The 24,569-nt window shown below is 44.9% G+C and overlaps 1 protein-coding gene across 1 annotated transcript in view; it reads right to left on the bottom strand.

Moving 5' to 3' along the window:
• C2CD2 (C2 calcium dependent domain containing 2) overlaps positions 1-24,569 on the bottom strand; it is a 55,417-nt gene that overhangs the window by 12,788 nt on the left and 18,060 nt on the right. The window contains exons 3-13 of the mRNA XM_063109626.1: positions 22,042-22,161; positions 19,267-19,371; positions 18,539-18,661; positions 15,543-15,666; positions 14,099-14,207; positions 11,706-11,770; positions 9,794-9,918; positions 9,137-9,311; positions 8,161-8,274; positions 2,421-2,548; positions 333-642 (exon numbers count right to left, since the gene is read on the bottom strand). Of these exons, the coding sequence (XP_062965696.1) occupies positions 333-642; positions 2,421-2,548; positions 8,161-8,274; positions 9,137-9,311; positions 9,794-9,918; positions 11,706-11,770; positions 14,099-14,207; positions 15,543-15,666; positions 18,539-18,661; positions 19,267-19,371; positions 22,042-22,161 (1,498 nt within the window). The remainder of the gene's footprint in view (positions 1-332; positions 643-2,420; positions 2,549-8,160; positions 8,275-9,136; positions 9,312-9,793; positions 9,919-11,705; positions 11,771-14,098; positions 14,208-15,542; positions 15,667-18,538; positions 18,662-19,266; positions 19,372-22,041; positions 22,162-24,569) is intronic.

Here is a 24,569-nt window from a genome sequence, read left to right on the forward strand (position 1 = left end):
CACACACACACACACACACACACACACACACACACACACACACACACACACACACACACACACACACACACACACACACACACACACACACACACACACACACACACACACACACACGGATTCTGAAAAGGTGCCCTCCCCACCCCAGGCCCTAGATGGGCTCAAACATTCAGTACAGGGTGTTTTTGGAGGGGTGGGGGTGTGAGGTTGGGATAGGTTTGTAGAGGACAAAGGGAGAGAAAGCAGATGACAAGAACTAGGATTTAGCTGGGAAACCAGCATGAGAGCAAAGCCACCAGGTGGGAGGTCCAGGCAGGCTCAGGAACAGGTACCTTTATGCTTTTTGGCAGCACCTGGCTCTGAGACACTCAGGGAGCTCTCAGACAGCTCGTCCCCATCAGCGTCCAGCAGGGCCGGGCCACTCCACGCAGCAGCCTGGGACTCCCTTTCCAAGTCCCAGGAGTCTAGTTCATTCTCCTGGAGCTCGAGAGCAGCCGGGGCATGGGCTGGCTCGTCTGGCTCAGGCAGGGCAGAGGCTGCGGCTGCCTCTGTCGAGGACGGGACATCCTTCTGGCGGGTGCTGTCCATAGAAGCCGCGTAGTCCAGCATCAGGGCAGCATCATGGTCCTGAGAGAGCGAGGTCTGTCCAGGCAAAAGGCACCATTAGAGGCCAAGGTGAGTGACAAAGTCCACACAGGAGGATGACAAGGGACGCATGGAAGGAGGGAGGGTGAAACCTGAAAAACAATCTCCAAAACATTCTCCCTTGTGATTTCAAAGTATCAGAAGACACAGCTGACCTCTTAGAAGGTGCTTTACAACACAGGGCTGCTCATTAAACGGGGCTGAGGCAGGCTCTGCTCACAGCCTGGGCTCATGGCCACTTGCACCAGAGGTGAGAGGTGGGGTGACTGCCTCCTTCTATGCAGACAGTGGCATGCACAGTGACAAAAAAAGTGACTTGTGTGTTTCAGATTTAGTGTGTCTTTTAACTACTGTTCCTACAGCATTTTTATGTGACCACAAATAGAAATTATTCAGTACATGCTTCATATCCTTTTAAGAATTATATATGTGTCTAAAAATATACAGGTGCTAAATTAATCTATGGGTTGAGAGTGGGCATAGCGGTTCCTTGGAGGGTGGGAAAGTGACTGGGGGGGGGCTCCTTGGGGAGCTGGCCATGCTGCTAGTGATCTGGGTGGCAGTTACACAAGCAAGTTTGCTTCGTGTCAACTGACAATCTGCTTTTCACACTCCTGGGCCAGCTTGCAGAAGCATGCACTGACTCAGGATGGACAATTTGAATATCAATAAAAATAATAACTGCAGTGGATTCAAAACATTGAATATTAAGATCCACGAGTTCCTAATGATGGCAAAATACAACCTCAGAGAAAGCTTAGGGGAGATGATCATGAGCCTTGTCCCCATGTGGCTGATTCATTCATCCAGGACTGAAGAGAACCCAACAGTGGGTCCCGGCACTTCCAGAGATGCTGTCGGCCCCCTGCTGGCCACTATGGAGGTGCACTCAGGAAACCCAAGAGAGGCATCACCCAGGCTCTGAGCTGGTGCTGTTGGGAATTGGGACAAGGCCACCCACACTCTGGATACAATGGTGACGTTGGCACCTCCCAGGTCCTGTTCTGACCCCTCTCCCAGCAGTGGGGGCCAACTTTCAGTGTGCCCTCCTGCCTACCCTCTGGGTACCTTCACATCCTCCCCCACTCCATGTTCAAAAATTCTTCCTCCTTATTCCTCTCCCACTCCAAATCAAAATCTCCCAACCATCCTGCCACTTGTTCACTTGGAAATGTCAAAAAAGAACAAGGGTCTGTGCTGTGGCCCCTTGCCATGAGGGGCAGGCCTCTCCAGCAGCCTGGACTGCATGGCTGCTGTCAAGACCAGATTCACATCTAGCACCTGCACTAAGCAGATGCCACGGAGCAGGAGAGGGGAAGGAGTAGAGATTGGGATATTTTTTACAACGATTTTTGTTTCTCTCTGGTTATAAAAGGAATAAGCATTCATTTCAGAAAGTTAAAATGCTTTGAAAATGTGTAACGTAGAAAATGAAAGTCCCCAGAAGCAGGTGGCGATGAGGGTGGAGGTTCTGCTCTGCAGGGGAGTCTTGCACTGTGTCCTTCTTTCTCCTGCAGTAATTTTTCTTGAAATGACTCACCAACCTCTCAATACGTGAAACATCACGGATCAGAAACTTTCAATTTCCCTCATAAAATGGATAAATGACATAAACACAAAACCACAAATAACTCCCTTGCTGGGGAGGAACATAATTTGACATTTGTAAATGGAACTTTCTGGATGTTGATCAAGTGTGTGGGTAACTTCTTCAGAGGGCAAAAGCTGCAGGTCCCTGGCAGATACAAACACCTCCCCTGGCTGCAGCACTGTACCTTTGAGATCCCTGATATGATGAGAGTGCTTTTCTTCCGCGGCGACTTGAGTTTCAGCTTTGAAGATTCACTGAGCTGCCGAATGGCCACTTCAGCCACTGGATCCGAACCATTCAACACCAACAATTCTGCCAGAAGGAAGATAGTGTTGAGTTCATGAGCAAAAACAAAACATTTCTGTGGGAATGAATTTCCAAGGGTGATGGAAATGGTCTATAAGGATTGGTTAGCAAACCTTTTCAATAAAGGGCCAGAAAACGAATAGTCTGGCTTTGCAGGTCATCTGGTCTCTGAAACAATAACTCAGCGGTGCCTTTGTAGAGTGAAAGCAGTCAGAGACCATACGTAAATGATCGGGCAAGGCAAGGTTCCAATAAAACCTTATTTAAAGAAACAACTGACAGGCCAGATTTGGCCTGTGGGCCACAGTTTGCTGAACTTTTGTCTATACTTTGATTCCTCAGGTATTAGAGGACACTCACTGCAGTGTTCACTTAAGATTCATGCATTTCATTATATGTAACTTTTACCTCACTAGAGTTGATGAAAAATGACAAAAGTAAGCAAACGAACAAAAAATCTCTTACCTTTGGAAGATTTTGACCTTTGAAAGGCAATGTGGTTACTCCTTTTTTCTCCCAAGAGTGGTAAGATACAAAGAACTGTAATCAGAGCCAGGCAGGCCAGCCTCTACAGAACGCTTAACACACACGGACCCGGCACTGTGCAAAGACTCTGTGCGCATCGTTTCATTCACGCATCCCCTGAGTGCTACGAGGCAGGCACTTCTTTTAATCCTCATTTGACAAATGGGGAAAATGTCTGGCAGCCAGGTGGGCAACAGAGCTGAGATGCCCAGCCAGCTGTCTCTGACACAGAGCTTATGCTTATAACTTATGCTATTGGGCTATGGAAAAGTTAAAATAGCAAAGCTATCAAAGTAGCAGTTTGTTAAAAAGAACTTTTCCTGTCTCAGTTTTGGCCACGACCCAAGGAGGGTTGATGCTACATTCCCAAAAGGAATGGCGACAAGACCACTGTGGTCAAGAACTGCTTGGCCATGATGTCATGAGAGAGTAAGAAACATACAGGGGTCTGCAAAAATTTCATGGGAAATGCACATTATGAAAAGACTATGCACAGATTAAAGATTTTTTGCACCAAAATCAACTCATACTAAGTTGTTACAACATGTCTGCACAGGCTCTAGTTTGAGGCACTAAGAAGAATAAGACATCAGTTTGAAAAGAGCTCCTATCGAACAACATGAATTCTCCTAAAATTTAAGCAAGAACAAACATCAAGTTTATGGTGAAGTTTGGGTGGAATCATTGATGCTTTATGAAAAGTTTATGGGGACAATGCCCCAAAGAAATCAGCAGTTTACAAATGAATAACTCATTTTAAGAAGGGATGAGACAATGTTGAAGATGATGTCCATGGTGGTAGACCATCCACATCAATTTGAGAGGAAAAAATTAATATTGCTCATGCCCTAATTGAACAGAACAGACAATTAACAGCAGAAACAATAGCCAACACCATAGACATATCAGTTGGTTCAGCTTTCACAATTATGACTGAAAAATTAAAGTTGAGCAAACTTTCCACTCCATGGGTGCCAAAACTGTTGTGCCCAGATCAGCTGCAGACAAGAGCAGAGCTTTCAATGGAAATTTTAAACAAGTGGGCTCAAGATCCTGAAGCAGTTCTTTGAAGAATTGTAAGAGGAGATGAAACATGGCTTTACTAGTACAATCCTGAAGACAAAGCACAATCAAAGCCTTGGCTACCAACAGGTGGAAGTGGTCCAGTCAAAGCAAAAATGGACCAGTCAAGAGCAAAGATCATGGCAATAATCTTTTGGTATGTTCAAGGCATTTGACTTCTTGACTCTCTGGAGGGCCAAAGAATGATAAAATCTTATTATGAGAATGTTTTGAGAAAGTTAGCCAAAGCTTGAGCAGAAAAATGTCCAGGAAAGCTTCACCAGAGAGTCCTTTTCCACCACAACAAAGCTCCTGCTCATTCCTCTCATCAAACAAGAGCAATATTGTGAGAGTTTTGATGAGAAATCATCAGGCATCCACTCTACAGTCCTGATTTGGCTCCTTCTGACTTCTTTTTGTTTCCTAATCCTGAAAAATCTTTAAAGGGCATCCATTTTTCTTCAGTTAATAATGTAAAAAAGACTGCACTGATGTGGTTAAATTCCCAGAACCCTCAGTTCTTTAGGGATGGACCGAATGGGTGGTATTGTTGCTTACAAAAGTGTCTTGAACTTGATGGAGCTTATGTGGAGAAATAAAGTTTATATTTTTTATTTTTATCTTTTAATTCTATTTTTCCACAAACTTTTTGAAGTCTCCTCATATATACACAGTCTTAGTCCTTGGTTCCAGGCACAGAGTACCTAAAACTTTGGAATTTCTGAGTGATGGGGTAAGAGGAATGTCTTTAGTTATTCTTAATAATCCCCTTTCAACCACACCTGAGTTTATGCAAATGGGGGTGGGGGTGGTTGCCAGAGGAACCGATGCAATTAGAGGGTTGGAGCTCTCAGCTTCTTGCACCCCTCACTACCTCCAGAGAGGGGAGAGAGGCTGAAGAATGAGTTTCATCACCAATGGTCAATGATTTAACCAATCATGCCTGCATAACGAAACCTCCATAAAATCTCTTGATGACAGGGTTCAGAGAGCTTCCAGGAGGGCGGTATACCCCAAACTCCACAGGGACAGAAGCTCCTGAGCTCAGGACCCTTCTGGGCCTTGCCCTACGTATCTCTTCATCTGGCTGTTCATTTGTATCCTTCATAATAAAGGGAACCCCTGATTTGTAGCCAAGTTGGACATAAGTGTTAGTGGGGCTGTGCCTTTAACCTATGGGGTCTGCATTAACTCCAGGTACTTAGTATCAGAGTTGAATTAAATTGTGGGACACCCAGTTGGTGTCTGCAGAGAACTGGTCAATTGCTTAGTGTAGAAAACCCACACGCTGTTGTCAGAAGTGTTGTGGACAGAGGAACAGTCTTTCCTCTAGCCACTGACCCACAGTGAGAAGAGAGAAGGTCAAGAGAAAGGACGCAGTGAGGACTCCTTAGGAGAAAGCTGTGCTTTCATTCCCAAAGCCACAAGGGAGAGGGGTGCAGCATGACCTCCTCACACCAAGCCTAGTGCTTCTATGCAGCCCAGAACACCAGTCAAAGTGCCAGGTACCCCCGGCTGCACAGTGGAGAGTGACCCTGGGGGCTGGCATGTCCAGATGAAGAACCTACAGCAGGAATGGCAGCCTGGGGTCTTTTTAAAAGGGATGCTGCCCAGTTAAGGGTCCCCACAGTGTGAGGTGGTAGGGTGTACTGCCAAGGGTTTGAGAAACTGAGGGAGGGGCATGGCCTGTGTCCAGGAAGTTGCAGGTGGGGGACCCGGCAAGGCAGTATCCAAAAGACCATGAAAATTCCCACGAGGAAAAGAGGCTGTTGTAAACTTCCAAAAGGCCAAGAGAAAACTATCTTAAAACAGTGCCCATCAGGTGAAAACCTTCTACTCCCCTGATGGATGCTCATGCCCCATCTCTGACCCTGGCAAGGTCAGAAGCAGGACTCAGTGGACAGGGAGAGATAAGCAGAAGGAGGCTGCCCACCTGCCCTTCTCTGGCCACAGATCAGAAAAGGTAATTCCCAAGTTTAGAATGTGCCATGATTTAAAGAGACAGTAAGACACCTCCTTAAAGAGGTTTATTACCTGCAAGTGACCCTAAAAGTGGGAAACTTGCATTCAGAGGGCTGGGGGAAAACTACTCCATCTAAGCAGGTTTGAGCAGACAGCAGGAGACAAAAAAAAGTGGCCATAATGATTACATCCCATGAATCCTGCTTGTTTGATGATGTGAACGTAACCAGTATGTTGAACAACAGAAAAAATAAAGTTCAGAAATTGTAGAACGAGAAGCCCCAGCTGGATGTTTATATTTATATGCTAAAGCATTTCCCAAAATACAGCAGGAGCCGAAGGCTGCTCCTGGTCTTCCATCAACTTCCATGTCTCTGTTCTCCTTCACATAGCAGTCACACACAAAGAAAAGAAAAGAAACTCTCTTACTGGCTTCTGGTCAAGATGGCAGAATAGACAGTCACCAACATTACTCTCTCCCACAAATCAACCGATTTACAACTATAAAAAAGCAATGACAGCTAAGCTGGGGCCGCTAGAGCTCAGGGGAAGAGAAGGAGAGGCCTGCGGAGTGCATGAAGGTGGGAGAAGCCACAATGAGAGAAAGAAATGCTCAGAGTGTTTCGGGCCACGGCTGCTTTAAGGCTCGAGCTGCTGAGCGCACAGAGCAGGAGCTGGCAGAAGCCACAGCTGTGCCCTTTGGATGGAACTACTTGGAGGTGGTAGGGGAGAAGAGGGCCTTGGTGGCCCCCAGGACAGCAAGACCACTAATAGGGTTGCTGTGGACCCACAAAGGAGTGAGGAGCCAGAACAACTGAAAAAAAGGAGCCATTCAGAGGCCTGCAAGTCACCACAAGGGACTGGTGCACAGCCCATCCCATGGGAAGTGTTTGGAGCATGAGTGGTGGGGGAGACGGCGGGGGGGGGGACACTGGGACACAGCAAGGACAGCCGATCCGCCCCCCAATCAGCACAGGACCACTCAGAAGAGACTGGTCGGGAATGCAGAATGGCATGGGGTGCAGTTTGATGAAAAGACTCAGGCCCAGATCAGAGTTTCTACACAACCCACGTGCACTGGGTCTCTGGAGAGTCAGAAGTACTTATAAGGCCAACCATTAAGCTCTGAGCTGCACAAAAAACCTTCCCTAGGGAAACAGCTGCAAAGCAGCAATTTAACTCAACCACAGAGCTCAAGTACTGGTTCCCACAGGAAGTTCCCCCATTTTAGAAGTAAGCAAAGGACAAAAGATTAGTTCCAGCCCAGGCACACCACCAGTGCCTTGGGGCCTAGCTGGGGACCTGAGGCACTGAGCTGGACACTGGACACCCCTCCCACAACCAGGCCCACTGCCAGCGCCTCGGGGCCTGCTGGGGGCTCCAAGGCATGGAGTCAGGAACTGGACCTCCCCACAACCAGGCACACCACCAGCACCAAGGAGCATGGCAAAAACATCACCTCTATGTGGGTGGCCTACCACAGCCACCACAATAACCATAGCTGCTGTGAAAGTGGCTAGATGCCACAACCATCACACAGATGGTCCACCAGCCACTGTGGCGCATTAACACAAGGAAAGTCACCAGCAGAGACCAAAGAAAAGAAGAGGATGTCTCTCTCCACAAAGCCCATTCCAGAGAGACAGAAGAAGCATCTGCTCTCTGATAATATTGGGGGACCTGAACACACCTCTCAGCATTGGACAGATCATCAAGGCAACAAATCAATAGAGTAACCATTACTCTTCCAGAGGGAGAGAAGGAATCTAGGGTTATCAGCGGTGGGAGAGGGTAGGGAGAGGGGGACAGGGAGAAATTGGACAAGGGGCATAAAGAATAAGTACGATTTGTAACAATATATATGCTAGTAACATTGGTTTGATCAACATATGTCAACATCGAACCCCCAAAGTATGTATAATCAATTACGATTCAATTAAAAAAAAAAAAAAAAAGAAAGAAAAGAAACCCTCTTCCCAAACCCTGGAATAGGAAATATTTACTCATCAGCTGAGAGAGACTTGTGAGAACTACTCTGGGACTCTAAGAGCATCGAGCACCTGCTTTACCTGTGTCTGAAGAGGAGAACGTTTTGCTGACAGGGGCGCTGTGGCACGCGATGGCCTGGACAGAGATGTCCTTTTCAATCACCTTCACCTTGACAGGTGTCTTCACAGGGGACTCTGCAAGGGAAAAGTCCTGATTACAAGGAGCAATCCCAAGGCAGTTTTGATCAACAGTCACTGAAACATGAAATGATGCCTCTCACTGCAACTTCCATTCACACAGTCGGTAAAGGCAAGGACAAAACCTTAACATTTAACAATCTCTCTCATTCTTTTTTGGGGTGGTGGCGATGCAAAAGGCAGTGTTGGGAGCCCAGTTTTACGTAAACTTTCAGAAACATTTTAACTAAGCCAGAATCTCCCTTTCTATTTTGCATTCCCAAACTGTGCCAAGTGATCTATTCTGGGAAGATAATGTTTTTATACAAGCAGAGACTCAGGATAAATTAAAAAATAATAATAAATCATACTGATACAGAAGTTGTCACCAAGGCAGCAGCTGTAGGGACAGGTACAAAATTCAGCAGGATCTAAAATGATGGACTGTCAAGACTTCTAGTAAATGATTTTTAGCATAAGAAGATCTTTGCTGACCACTTGTGCCTAATTTTTCAAGACAGCGTTCTGCCCCTGCATGAACGTGATGGAGTTCTTAATTGAACTTGGGTGCAGTTACACCAAAAAGTGTAACAATTTATAACATCTAGATTTTGGCTTCAGGATATGCTAAGGGGCTGAGCCTTGCTTCAGCTTATCATGTCTTTATCTGACAGAATAAAGACAACTGTCTAACAACAACAACAAAAAAAAACTAAGCACAAGTCTTGCCGATGGCCATACTTCCTGTGCCACAGATTTTCTTACTAATGCTCAGTGCTGCGGCCTGCAATGCTCTGCAGTTGGTAGTGGCAAGGCATTTACAGGGCAAGTGCGACCAGGCAGGGTTCCTGCAGGGACACCATTCTCTCTGTTGCCTCACCGGAGCTCAGTGGGGATGCCCTCCCCAGGTCAAAGCGAGGCTTGGTCTTCACAGCAGTGACAGTAGTGACCACGGTCCCACACGGCATCACTGTGCGGTCCTTTTCTATCTTCGTGGCAGGAACAGGGAGAGGGACTTGCCAGGACTTCAATTCACCAGGTTCTATGTAAGAAAACTGCAGAGAAGGCTGGTTACTTGTTTTGTAGTAAGTGCAAACTTTGATGAGTCACATAACACTGGTTTTCTTTGAAACAGCCACTGATTTCTTCAGTCAATGTCACTTCACATTTTCACTTAACTGTGATTTTCTTGGAATTGACATTGAACCATGAGACCTATGCTTAAACATAGCCAACCCAATACATAATGATGGGAATAAAAGCTGGAGAGCCAAACAAAAATCCTTAAAGGGCCTTTTTGGGTTAGGCCCATGAAATGGCATCATGGAAAGGTATTTCACATAGCAGAACAACTCTACACTATAACAAATGGGATGTGCTCTATTCAAGTCTGGAAATGCATAGTGTGGAATAGCATCTCTTCTTAGATGAGCTCCTTATTTTTCACTGAAACAAGAGCAAGACTGACAGACACAGTTTAAGATGCTACTCATAACAAGTAGATCAAGCTGGGACCTGGCCATGGACACTGCCATACCTCTGCAGTGACCGAACCCAGCACCGAGCTGCTGGAGGAGGACCCACTGGTCAGCGTGAAGCTCTGTGGTCCAGAAGGCTGCTTCTTAAATAAATCTAAAGGGACCGTCGTCATCGCCAACAGACCTAAAGAGACAGGACACAAGCAAGGAGTACTGTTGATGTTTCCAGGGGCTCCCTGACAGCAGATGGGTTAGTGTGAGCCGCTATGACCAGTGTAAACCCCCAATGTGCATCCTGTCAACTTGAAAATGCTCAAGTTGCAGAAAACGTTTAAGTGTCAATGTCATAAAAGACAAAAAACGGCTGTGGAAGTGTTGCAGACCAAAGGAGACTAATGCAATATGACAATCAGAGGCAACACCTGACCCTACACTGCAGAGGAAAATGACTGCATGAAGGACATTACTGGGTCCACTGGCAGAAACTGGAATGTGGGTGGTAGATTAAAGAACTGAACTAATGTAAATTCAGGAAGCTGATAGCTGTTTAGGGATGTGTAAGAAGTATTCCTATTCTTAGGAAATACATACCAAAGAATTTATAGGAAAAGGGCCAAGATGCATGTAATTTGCCCTCAAATGGGCTGCACATTTACCCTCATTGTGTGTGTGTGTGTGTGTGTGTGTGTGTGTGTGTGTGTGTGTGTGTGAAGAGAGAATGCGGGTGAGGGAGAGAGAGACAGAGACAGAACAACCAAGTGTCGGCACAAACAATAAAGGAAACCCGGTGAATGTTAAAGATACGTGAGTTTGGGTGAAGGTTGTGGGTTGTTCTTCACACTGTTTTTTCTAAGTTTGAAATTTCATAGATCCCATCAGGCTGGGCTGGAATGAAATCCGGGTGGAGCCAGCTGGAGTGGTGACCCAAGGATGGGATTAGAAATCAGCTTCTCTCTAGGCTGGTGGCGGAGCACCCCCACCCCCGTGCTTGTCCCCGGAGCCTTCTCTGGGAAAGTGAGTTCTTATCTCATGAGCATCCCAGTTATCTCATGACCAGAGTCCAGGCATGGCCTCAGGATTCTTGCTAATGACCAGGACGTAATTAATTAGTTATGAGAAATAACTGCCTTCTAATTTAAGAGGTAACCAAATGATTTGATTTCATAGCTGGATAAGCTAGGCAAGGACCCACCCCCCACCCTTTTCCAATTTTGGTATGTTTATGGGGATTTTTAAAAACCTAATAAATACTGAAACTACTGACTTATACACATGCATACACAGATCCTTGTTCACTTTAGTGACTTTACCTCTAACTGTTGCTTTCTTGTGTCTAAATCATATGTCCAATTTAAGCTGCTGTGGCTTATTTTATAAGGAAAAGCCAGCTGAAATTCTTAGCAACAGAAAGTAGAATGGTGAGTGCTGGGGCTGGGGGTAGAGGGGTGAGGAGATAGTGTTTAATGGCACAGAGTTTCAGTTTTGTGAGATAAAAAGTCCTGGAGATGGACAGTGGTGATGTCTGCACAACAGTGTGAATGTGCTTAATGCCACTGAACTGTACACTTAAAAATAGCTAAGACAGAAAATTTTATGTCATGTGTACTTTACCACGATTAAAAAATTTGTTTTTAAGAAGAGGTCTGTTGAGGATAGAAGGGATCAGATCTGCTTCTCCAAGCCAAGATTGTTGAACAAAAGATTTGAGATACTTTTTTGGAAAACAAACAAACAAAAAGCAGTTGAACATACTCTTTCCCAAAACATATGACCTTGCTGATAATGGAAATTCACTTTTGACCAACCATTCCCCTGGGAAACCCAGAGCAGTTTAGGGGAGGAGGTTGGCCTGCTCTGCCGGGTCTCCCAGGTCTCCCGTCTCCCCCTAGCCTCTTGAGCCTCTCAAGCATGGTCGGGGCGGCTGCACAGCCCTCCCAGACAGCAGGTCCCATGCACTTGCTCAACACCCACCTTCTGAGGATTGCCCAGCCTCTGAAATCTGCAGGTGTAACTCCTTCGACTTGGCATTCAGCTCACTGTGGAAAGGGAGAAAGCTGTGATGCCTTAAAAATGCAATGGTTTACTGTGTTTTTGAAATAGAGTGGTTTTTCTGATTATAGAAAGAAACGCAAAGTCATCAATACTTAAGAAACTACAGAAACTTATAACCAAAAAAGGAAAGATCACCTGCAACCTCCCTATTCAGAAACAGCCACTGTTAATCTCTGGTGACCAACCTTTCAGGACCGTCCAACACAACTCTTTGTTATGACAATGACAGAAAGGAGTTCGAACACTTGAAATGTGGCCAGTGAAAACTGAGGAAGTGAAGTTAATTTTGTTTAATTTTCATTAAGGAGCCACATGTAGCTAGTAGTCACCATATTGGAAAGCATAGATATATAATTATCTAAAGACAAAATATGGAACAGAACTTACCTCCCCCTCCTTCGTAACCTATTTTTTTTTTCACTTCAGATATCGTGGACATCTTTCCATGTCAATAACTACAAAGCAATACCATTTTTAACAGGCGTCTAGTATTCTGTGATTTAGTCATATGAGATTTTATTTAGCCAACTCCTTAATAACCAATCCTTAATAACAGGTTGGTTGTTTCCAATATTTCATAATTATAGACAAGCTAAGATAAACATCCTTATACATACATCTTTGTACACTGCATGATTATTTCCTTGGACAAACTGTAATTGCCAGTCAAAAGGCACATATATTTGAGATTTTTTTTTTTTAATTGACAATGTCCAGAATGTTTATTCCAATTTACACTTCCACTGGCCATTACCACTCTCCTTTTTTTATTGTTCAGAATATTTTAACATTTATTTGTACATATTTGTGGGGTACAGTGTGTTGTTTCAATACATGCACGTACTGCACAGTGACTCACTAGGGGTAGACGGCACAGTCTCATACCCATGAGGCCACCCCTTCCCTTCTCCCCTCTCTCCTCCCAGTCTCTGGTAACCATTATTCTCCTCTCTACTTCTATGAGAACCACTTTTTAAAAAAAATATCCCACATATGAGTGAGATCATGTGGTACTTTTGTGACTGACTTACTTAACATGATGGTTTCCAGTTTCATCCATGTTTCTGCAAATGATAGAATATAATTTTTTTTTGTATAGCTGAGTGGTACATTATCACTCTCTTATACTTTACCAACATGAAAGGTGAAAAGCAGTCTCTCTCTTTTAAGTGTGTATTATTTTAATTATTCTGAGATTGAACATCTTTATAGAGGTTTAGGGCCATCTCTAGTTCTTGCTTTTGTATTTTGAGGTGGGAAATTTAACTCAGTTTTCTAAGGAACTGTTTACATTCCCATTAATGATTTTTAAAAGTTCTTTACATATATACACACATGGGCCATTTTCTTCCACTACCTTTCCCAATTGTTTATTGTTTAAGTATCAGATAGCAATTGATTTCTATATTTTTGTAGTCAGCCACTTTATGAATTATTTCTATTAGATTTTCTAATGCCACTTATTTCTATCCTATAGCCATCATTATTTCTAACAGTTTTAGTTGATCTTCTTGGGTAGTCCAGATATACAATAACATCATCCCCAAGAAATGACTCCTTTTGCCTCTTCCTTAACAGTATTTGTATACCATTTCTTTTTCTTATCTAATTGCATTAACTAGCACTTCTAGAGTTAAACAATGGGTATCCTTCTCTTGACTTTAGTGGGACTGCTACTGGTATTTACCATTTACGGTGATTTTTAAAATCTTATTAAAGAAGTATCCATACATTTTGTTCTAATTAAGTTTTTAAAAATGGGAATGGGTATTAAATGTCACTGAATATCTTTTGGGCATATATAGATAAGAAGTTTATTTTCTTCTTTGATCTAGTGATACAATGAAGTAGATTTCCTCACATTAAATCATCCTTACATTCCTGGTATGAACTCAACTGGCTTTATTTGTAATGTGTTGTTAAATTTTATTTGATAGTATCTTATTTCTGATTCTTACATCATTATTTATAAGTGGTCTATACTTTTCCTTTTTTCTCTTCTTTGTCAGACTTTGGTGTCAATCAGAAGTTTCCTTCTACTCTGCTCTGGATGGTGTATGTTTCTAAGGGAAGTGGGAAACTCAACAACAGTTCTGCTTTGTAACAAAAGTGCATGAGGAGAAAACTTATACTAAGACCTGGCTTTAGGAAGAAATCCATGCTTGACCTAAGATGCTTAAGACATATTTTGTGTTTTATTATTTTATTTTATTTTTTGGTGTAAATAGTGCTACAAAATGATTTCAGGATTTGGTGGTTGTGAATAGATACAGCTGCGGAAACCCATGCCCATAATAACCTGGTATACTTACAAGGTGAATTCTTCTTCCCATGTGAGGTCAGTAGTGTTTTTTGCTAGGGTGCTGGAGAACCTCTGAACAGGATCATTCAGCTGAACTGTGCACACTGGGTTAATGTTGCCTATGATCAAATAAAGAGACAACATATTGGCTTTTATTTTTGTTTTTTAATTGCATTAAGACATTGTGCATATAAAAGAAAGGCTAGATTAAATGACTAAGGTCTTGCTTTACCCACTCCTGACAGTCCATCCTTTCTTTCATTTGCCATTTACAAACTCTCAAAGCACCAGACTTCATTGGGGTTAAAGACTTTTTTCCTGAACTTGATGCCAGCAGTCCTGGGCTGACCCCAAGTGCCCTTTCTCCCTCATCAGTTCCAGCTGCAGGCATAGCCTCCCAGGTTGGGGGGGAGGGGCTCTCCCAGAGGTGACATTATTACATGCAGAGATGTGGCCCCAATTTTAGATAGGACTAGCAGCTTGCCAAAGAGATGGCTAATTTTAAGCCTAAATTTGGGGTGACTCCTAAATTCGGAGATTCCTCACAGAGAACCGATATCCCTACTTAACAACAGACAGGTGTTTCTATTACCTGGTCCTACTCAATCAAAGACCTTTTCTGGGATATTTGATACAGACAATGAGACTTTTCATTAGCAAACCAGCTGTTTCTGCTTTGAGGCAACACTTTACCATTAGCGCAAAGTCCTGAATATACAAGGGGACTTCAAAATGTTTGTGGGAAAGTGGAATTAAAACATAAAAATAAAAAATATAACCTTTATTTCTCAACATAACCTCCATCAAGTTCAAGACACTTTTGTAAGCGATGATACCAGCCACTTAGTCTGTCCCTAAAGAAGTGAGGGTCCTGGAAATTTAAACTTGTCAATGCAGTCTTTTTACATTATTAACTGAAAAAAATGGGTGCTTTTTAAAGATTTTTGTTTTTAAGATTAGGAAACACAAAGAAATCAAATCAGGATTGTAGGTGGATGCCTAATGATTTCCCATTGAAACTCTCACAAAATTGCCCTTGTTTAAATGAGAGGAATGAGCAGGAGCACTGCTGTGGTGGAGAACTCTCTGGTGAAGCTTTCCTCGGCGTTTTTTCTGCTAAAGCTTTGGCTTTCACCAAACACTCTCATAATATGCAGATGTTCCCATTCTTTGGCCCTCCAGAATGTTCTTTCTTCCATCACCCTTCAAGTATGCAAAAATGGGACTGGAGTTTTAACTGTCTCACATCACTGTTTTTCAGGTGTTCTTCTTTGAACAAAGTAGGGATCATACTGCAGACCCCATAGGAGGGATGCCACAGGAGAAGTCAAAGGCCACTGAGACTCTGCAAGGCAGCCGCCTCCACCTTGCTCAGGTGCAAGAGCAGTCTCTTCTTGCAGGTAGGCCAGGCCCCACTATCACTCAGGAGCCCCTCTGCCAGCACCATCACCCACCTGAAGCACCAGGATCACTCAGCAGCGAGGCTCGGATGTTCTTCACCAGTAATTTTAGTTCATGAGCCCTTGGAGGTTTAGGAGGGCAGGATTCCTGAGCAGTAGGTGAAATACACTGTAGATTCTGCAAACAAGAAAAACAAAGAGCCATGGCAGTGGGGAGACCATGGACCAAGGAGGAGGTGGCTGCTGGACTTCTGTTACAGGGAGGGGCTCTTCAGGAAAATCTGCACAGGGATCCTGAGCCCCAAGGCCTGCTCTGTAGTAATGCTTCCTTCTAATGGGAAGGGAGGGCACCAACACGCCATGACCACATCCTCTGTGTGGGAGCCTTTTCTAACCCAAATAAAGCAAGCGAAAGTGGTGATGTGTTCAGCCTTGGAGAGGGTCTCACTGCGGGTGGGGACTGGGACACAGTTCACCATGGGTCCACATTATCTGACCCAGGGTAGGTGCTTAAGAGAGTGAGGATGTCCTCTCCAGCAGCCACTGCCCAGTAGCACTGAGTGGGACAGTGGCCAGATGCGAATGGCCAGGGTGTCAGCATGTGACCACGTCCTACCTCCCGGCAGAGTCTGACATCAGCATGAGGGACATCTAAGCACTGAATGGCATTTCGTGAGCAAGGGGACAGGGGCAGATGCAGCTGGGACCAGCTTCATCCCTGTCACAGCCTCCATTAGGCATCGAGATATTTCCAGCAGAAAGCATCCCCAAATCTTGAGGACCCCACCTTCAAAGCAGTTTCCCAAACTAGCTTGCACCTTTCACTTACTGCTACAGCTGTTCTGCAAAAGGGCTCCTTTAGTTGCAAATGTTTGGGAATCCGGAAGGGCTTCTTAGAGATTTAATAGGCCTCTATGCAGGGAAAACCTTCCAGGCAGAGATCCTGGGTACTGATCTGACCTAGAATGCTTTTTGTGGGAGACACTTACTAACATCTCAAGTGACACTAGTGTTCCTTATGTCACCATCTAGAAAACACTGTTCTGAACCAGGTGCTTTGCAACTGTGTCTGAGGGTGCTGGGAGACCAGGAAGAAATTGCAAAAGCCCTTCAGATTAAGGCACATGAGTGCTGGGGACATGTGGGATGCAGATGAGATATTTTTTCAGTTGTATACGTGTGATGGTTCATTTTATGTGTCAACTTGACCGGGCCATGGGGTGCCCAGGCATTTGGTCAAACATTATATCTGGATGTGGCTGTGAGGGTGTTTTGGGATGAGCTTAACATTTAAATTGATAGACTAAGTACAGCAGATGGCCCTCCCCAATGTGGGTGGGACTCACCCACTCTGTTGAAGGCCTGAATAGAACTGAAAGCTGAACCTTCCAAGAGTTAGAGGGCACTCCTGCTGCTTGACTGCTTGAGCAGGGACAGGGGTATTTTCCTGCCTTCAGACTTGAACTGAGGCATTAGCTCTTCCTGGGTCTTGAGCCTGTGTCCTTTGGATGGGAACACACACTATCATCTCTCCTGTTCTGCAGCTTCCTGACTGCAGATCTCAGGCCTTGTCAGCCTTCGTGACCGTATGAGCCAATACCTTACAATAAATCTATTTATATACTCATTCTGTTTCTCCAGAGAACCCCGACCAATACGATAAGTATACTATTTTGTTAAATAAACTCTACAGATTTTATTTAAAAGCATTATTGAATTTATGATAGTTTGGGTCCTTTTATTTTCTGAATCCATGGATTCTAATAATACACTACTATTTCATGAAGTTTCTCAAAGTTTGACTTTAAAAATTTATTGTCATATTCAAAACAGTCACCTCTGATCTACAATAAACCAGCGTGATAGAATTGCTGAAAGGGACAACATCTGGGACCCTGCTCTCACCTCAGAGGCAGGGCTTAACCCCCTCTCTTTGGGGAGGCTGAGCCCCCACCCCAGCATCACACCCCTGGGAAGCCCCAGGAGTGTCCACAAGCCCCTCGCTGTTCTGACCTGCTGGACTGGCTGCCCCTCTGCTGTGTTCTAAGTGACAGGAGGGGCAAGACAGGTTCTTACATTCCTGTGACCCTCCAGTGCCCAGAGCTTAGCACAGAACACTGTGATCCACTGATATTTGTCCAATGAATCAAAGCCTCCAGACTCTATGTACTAATAGCTGGTGATTCCTGCCCTAATAAGAACCAGAGACTAAGCCTGCATCACACAAATCATGTGAAAAGTTATATTTTCAAACTGACTTCACCAAGAACTATATAATAAAGATGGATATTCTACCATGCTACATAAAATCACTGCCAATAAATATACTTTTTTAAACTTCAGGGACTATAAGCATCTGTTTTGCATAGACATGATAAAAAGATCTGCTTATAATTGAGAGAATTCACCTTAAGCAAAGGCTGTTGATGTGTTGCTTAGGCCCAACAGGGCCGAGCAGGGCAAAGGCTCTGGACAAAAATTTAACAAGAGGAGTGACGAGCGCCCTCATTAGATGGTGCAGATGGACCCAGAGTGGGGCAGGAGGCGGGCTCTATGGAAAAGGGGGCCACACAGGTGAGAGTAGCGTCCTTGTTCCTGCATGGCCCAGAGGAGATAAGCCCCCAAGAGCCAGACATTGTTCCAGGTGGGGCCAGGCATCAAGCTGGCCCCAGCCCAGACTAAAGGGTCTCAGTCCATCTGAGGCGACTTGCTCTGCTTGCTTCTGGGGCAAAAGAACCTCAATCCTGGAAGGATGAGGTCCAAGACAGCAGGCTCCAAATGGACAGTGAAAAGTCAAGTCTCGCCTCAAAAAGCAGAGGGCCAGGGCCCAATCAGGGTGGGGCCACGCTGGGCGGCCCATAACTTCCTCCTTTCATCTTGTGGAGCTCGGGAAACCTGTGCTCCAAATCTGAGGCTTCATCCCAAGCCCAGAGCATCATCTATCGGCAAGCATCCATGCAATCCCGGCTCCGCCTTGGGAGGTGGAGGAACGTGGGAAAGGTTACCTCTAGCAAGGCTGGGAAATACCCAGGCCCCACAAACAGGCTTACCTGGACTTCCTTCGCATCCGTGGGCTTGGTGCTCAGGACCACTGACGGAGAGGCAGAACTGACCAGATGCTTCAGAATGTCCTTGAGGGCTTCAGATATGGCATTTGTCTCGACCACCTGGTCCTGGTGAAAGAGAAGAAAGTCATCCCATCGCCTTCTGATCCCTGCTCCCTGCTCACAAGTTCCCCTCCTCAAACACCTAAAACCACAGAAAGCAGGAAGGAAATCCCCTTCAGATTTCCGATGCATCTTTGTAAAAACTGTGGAAAGAGAGGAGGCCCTGACGTCAGAAGCCAGCCACTGGACTCAGCCCCAGTTATAAGTGGAATGCCCTCCCCTAAGGAGACAGGATCTGGTCCTCAGACTCAGGGGATGCCAAGGGGAACCTGCAATTTTGTGACCTCACAGTTCTTGTCCTTGGCAGCACATGAGTGCTAAAACATTAAACCCACATCTGGGTGAGGGGCAGGTTTCGGAATTTTTAAAAGTGGCCAGGGGATTCTAGGTACAGCCCAGGTGGAGAGCATAAATCCACTGAAGCCGTCCCTCCACAGTGCCCTGTGAAGCCAGGAGGCCTGTCCCATGTCCCACAGGCCCCACATCAGCCTGGCAAGGGTGGCTGCTGATATCAGAGATCCTCCAAGCCTCAGTCCACCAATGTGGTTGCCCTACCGCACATGCGTCCTCACACACGCCAAAAGAGGAATCATCAAAACTTACGCACTGACCTCCCCCAGGGCCTTGGGCTGGATCTCAATGGCCATTTCAGGCACGCTGATAAAGGACCACCTAATCTGGATGTCCTCTTTCTTTTCTTTCATGTGTAGCTCCAGCTATTTAAAAGAAAAAATGGTTATTGGAGGGCTGCTCTTTCCACCAGAGCCCTAACATACGTGTGTGTGTGTATGTGTTTGCATGTGTGTGCATGTGTTCATTTATTGATTTATTTTCATAGACAATTGCTTGGCCTCCCCCTTGGCACACTATGTGCTCTCTACATACAAAGGAAGACCCCCAAACTCCCTTCACTCTCCCGCATCCAGCACCTTCCCCTCTCACCCTACAACTCAAAGAAGAACCTCAGCATTCGTGGCCAAAGGCCACATGTCATTAAGGCTCTGCAGGTTCTTTTAAATGAATAATTTGCTGTGCTTTACAGTTCTCTTTCTGGGAGTATCACCAAGCCATAAAGGAGAGAGGAATAAGAGAAGGGACCCAGGATGCCTTATCCCTGATCCCACATGGATCTCCCCAGCCCCCACACTCACACATCCCCTGAAGAGTGCGTATAGAGCACAATGGTATCCTCACCATCTCCTGCCTGGGCCGCCGTGGCAAACTCTAACCAGACTGCCACCTCTGATCATGCCTTGTCCAATTCCACCCATCTGTGGGAGGCAGGATAATTGTCCCCCAAATGTCCATGCCCTAATCCCTGGAACCTGTGAATATGTGGCCTTCCATGGTAAAGGGGATTTGGCAGGTGTGATTAGGGTAAGGACCTCGAGATGGGGAGATGATCTTGGGTTCTTTGGGTGAGCCTGATGGAATCACAAGAGTCTTTAAAAGTGGAAAAGGAAGGCAAAAGAGCCAGTCAGAGAGATGGGACTTCAGGACTCAGCTCGTCGTGGCTGGGCTTGAAGACGACAGAAGGCACCACGAGCCAAGGAGGGAGGTTTCACACGAGCTCTTCACATCCAGCAAGAAAACAGGACCTCACCCCACACCCCTGAGGAGCTGAATCTTACCACAACCCCACATAAACAAGGACACCGACTCTCCCTGGAGCTTCCCCAGAAGAAGGCAGCCCTGACAAAACCTTGATTTTAACCTGTGTTGGACATCTGACCTTTATAACACAATAAATTTGTTATCATAAATTAGCTTAAAACAGCTAAGTGTATGGTTATTTGTTTCAGCAGCCTAACCTAGCATCCTCTTTTTCAGCCAGACACTCTTTCCAAAGCAAAACCTTAACTTCACATTTCCATCCCTCCCCCTCTCTCCCTTCCAGACAAAAGGGAAGGAAAGAGTGGCCTCAGACCATCTGAACACTCAGGGCACTCACTTCCTACTAGGAGCAGAGTAAGAGAATGATGCCTTCCTTTGCCCTGTAATTCCAAGTGATTCTGGAAAGAAATGCACTTTAATTTCACTGCCACAGGCAACTGAGTCACCCCCACTGGGCAGGTGGGGACTCTGATTGCTGGCACCTCTGTGCACCTTTGATGTCAAGCACATCAGAGGGGTGGAATGCCGCCTGACTTCAGCATGAATAATTTACCGATATTTAGCAGCTGCCTCTGCTTTGACGGGTAATCCACATTCTGGTTTCAAACTGTGTGAAGAGATCAAAGACACACTTGTGTTCCTTCCGTCTAGCTATTTAAACTGGCATGAGCGCTTCAACACAATAAACCCAGTCCAGAAGTGAAATTGCTTCAGTTTGCTTGTGGCCCTCTCTGAGCTCACTGGTTCTCAAGTGTGCGTCAAGTGCTGGGGTGCAACCCAGAGTTTGAAAGTTATTTCTAATCACATTGTCCAAAAAAATGTGGGAGAGCGCAGGACAGCACTGACACTTGAAAAGTCTATGATGTCAACTCTTAACCTCTTTGATTCTCTAAAAGGAAGTGCTGTTGGGATAGGGTTGGGGGGGCTGGGGGTAGATTTTAGAAAAAAGCCACTTAGCCAGAAAATCTTGTGCATGCTCATTACTTAAAAGCATGCCTTTGTGAGAAAAGCATATGGAATATCATCTTCCTTTGGGATTGGGAATTCTGTATGACTTGGGTTCATCCCCAAAATTAGTAGCCAAAATTAGAGGAGAGGAAACACAGGGTTGAATTGGCAGTGACCCCTAGAACAGGCCCAGAAATTCACAATTTTTAAACACCAGCTAAATGAGAGCTTTAGTGAATGTTTTGCTTAATGATGAGAGATGCACAGTTATCTGATGATTTGGCATCCAGAAGTTTCACTAAGTCTATTATAATTATGATAGATATATGTCTTGCTATATTATCAGAAAAATAATGGTAATACTAAATTTTTTAACTTACAAAAATAATAATAAAAATTATAAAGTCGACTTTTTCAAAAACTCAAGAGCAGTGCCCAGTCCAGCCACTCAGCTGTTTTTCCAAGCTGACGTCTCTAAGGTCTGGCACCTGAATCCAAACCAGAACCGCTTTCCTCATCAAATGCCGCTTCCCTTATTCTATTAGTCGATGACACCCTGATTTGTTTAAATGCCTGAAAAAAGCATTTAAACAAATGCTTTTTTAAAATGCATCTATTTATGCATATATGGGGTGTGTGTGTGGTGTCCACACTTTTTAATTTCCTACACGTACGATACAATATGGAAGCAGACAGTTTGAAAATTACGACATGAATGGTAATTAATAAGAAACATAGATATTCACAGCCCTGTAGCCCACACCATTCTTCCCTTACCAGTTATGAGAACCGTTTTCCCATGACTTTCAAGATCTACCCCCTACCTGTAAATGAAGTGGGGACAGCTGCACGTCATACAGCTGGCGTCCTGTGCCCGCGGCCGGGGCGGGTTCCGTGCTGACCACAAACTGAATGGTCTGGCCCACCACGCGACAGACCACCACCTGCAGGAGGGACGAGGAACAGATGACGCTGTATACGATAGAAAGGACAGCTCATCCCAGAGACGTCTGCACACGACTGTGACATCATCTGGACTCTCCGTGTTAGCGAGGACACAAAGTTATAGAGTTCCAGAAGTGGATAAATGTTCGGATTCACATCTTTTCTGTAATGTAGTGGCTTAAAAGCCAGAAACAATATTTCAAATCTTTGCTTCCTGATGGATTTCTCAGGAGCTACACTGTCTTGCCCAAATCTAGTTGCTACAGTCTTCACATATATAACAAAGTTTTGTTTCTTTAGGGCCGAGCCCGTGGCGCACTTGGTAGAGTGCTGCGCTGGCAGCGCGGCGACACTCCCACCGCGGGTTCGGCTCCTATATAGGACTGACCAGTGCACTCACTGGCTGAGTGCCGGTCACGAAAAAACGACAAAAAAAAAAAAAAGTTTTTTTCTTTAACTACCATTTTGTTCTATTTCTCCACAATGGTGGATTTTCATTTCCCCAGACATTTCCACATTCAGATACAGTAAAAGCCATTAGCCATATTCTCTCGCTAAAAATGAGCCTTAAAAAGAAAATAAGTTATAGATGTTACAAATAAAAAATTTTAAAAAGTACCCAGAACACAAGAAATTGTTTCTACCTAAATAATTTTTAACGTAGTGTGGTTTTCAAAAATGTGCGAGTAACTCAAAGAACTACAAAATATAAAATAATTACAAATTATATATCCATATCAAAAAGAGCATTATAAAATGAGCTCATTTAATGATCTATAAGACAAAGACAAGTAATTACATAAGGAATAAACCAAACTATGTGCCTGATACAAGCCATGTAGCATTTTAGAGGGATGATTTTTAGAGCTATCACAGCACAGAGAAATATCTAGTTTCTGCCCTGGAGTCCCTCTACAGAAGGAGATCTTCTGGAATGAGAGGTCAGCGACCCCCTGGGTAGTATGCCAAGCAGGCACAGTGCTGGATAATTATGAGGCCAGGTGCCAGGTGTGCATAGGGGCAGGGACTGGGGGAGAGGTTGGGGGCACGCTGGGTGCTGGATAACAGGGCAGCAGAGGGAGGCCGGGAGGTGGCCAGTGTGTTTGGCCAAAGCCAAGTTATCCAGGGGCTGAGGGTAAGACAAGACTGACCTCCACACTCTCAAGGGAACTACTAACCCCACTGCAAGGAGTCACTTGGGGAGGATGAGAAAATTCTTTAATTCTCTGGTGGATTTATCAGAATCTAAAATACCAAGTGGAAAGATTATCAAAATAATTACATTGCTGGGGCCTGCTGGTCCACAAAGTTCAGGGCTAGGACATTCAACCCTTTTCCTTTCTCAGCCCCAGCTCCGCCAGCCACACCCGACATCCCGTTCTCCCCACAGCAGACCCCCCTCCCCACTGGAACCCAAGCAGAACCTGCACATAAGCCCGTGGCAGGGAGTCCACTTTCCAGGTCCACAACAAAGGACCTTAACTACACAGATGTGGAAGAAGAAAATCGTGTCCTCTCTCCACACTGGCAGAAAGCCACACAAGTCCTATCATCACCCATTCTCACATCGCTCTCAAAAGATTGATTTACAGGGATTGTTACATCTCTTCATCATCTCTAGAGTTCACAAAGGGTTGGAACAACAAAACATTTGTATAAGAAATGTCTATTCATGTTAAAAATAAATCATCTATAAACAACCCGTTTTGGAGGAGCATAATTTGATCCCAGAGGAGTTACACACACCGGTGACCTGACACGAAGATGCACTGTCCTTTGTCTGCACAGCCCAGGTCTTTTGCTGCTTAAAGTAAAAAAAAAAAAGACAGTGACTCGGTGACTTCTGTTATTTTTTTGGAGCCTCCCATACTAAGCTAATCAGAATTTTACCAAGAAAATGGACAGTGTAATTAATTAGTGTCTTGACTCAAGCAAGGAAGTTTGGTTTCCTTTTGTATCTTACAGTTCTACAAAAAGCTTCCCCACCACCCACCTGGATACAGAGAGTCCCAGCAGTTGGTTAAAAGCAAGAAAAGAAATAAAATAACCTGACTTTAAAACTTCTAGAATGTGAAACTCCAAACTTCCCAATTTACCATTAAAGCCACATCAGTAAAGTAAGTGCAGTTGCTAAGTGAGACCCTCCAGGTCAAATGTCTTCTCACAGAGACCCCTGGAGGGTCTTCTGCAGCCCTATGGCTTCCCAACCCTCTAAATAAAACCAGTCGCACAGACCAGCCCTTTTATGGCCTCCCCTCCATGTTCAGCAGGAAAAGCTCATCACAGTTGAAACATTCTGAGCCTGCCTCAACATTCGGTATGGCCACACAAAACGCCACCATTGCTCCTGCGAGGTCTACATGAGCAGACAACCATTAGGGCCAAATCCTTTTCCCGGGGCCAGTCT

This window comes from Cynocephalus volans, chromosome 1 (genome assembly GCF_027409185.1).
Source record: "Cynocephalus volans isolate mCynVol1 chromosome 1, mCynVol1.pri, whole genome shotgun sequence".
In the NCBI taxonomy this organism is placed as follows: domain Eukaryota; kingdom Metazoa; phylum Chordata; class Mammalia; order Dermoptera; family Cynocephalidae; genus Cynocephalus; species Cynocephalus volans.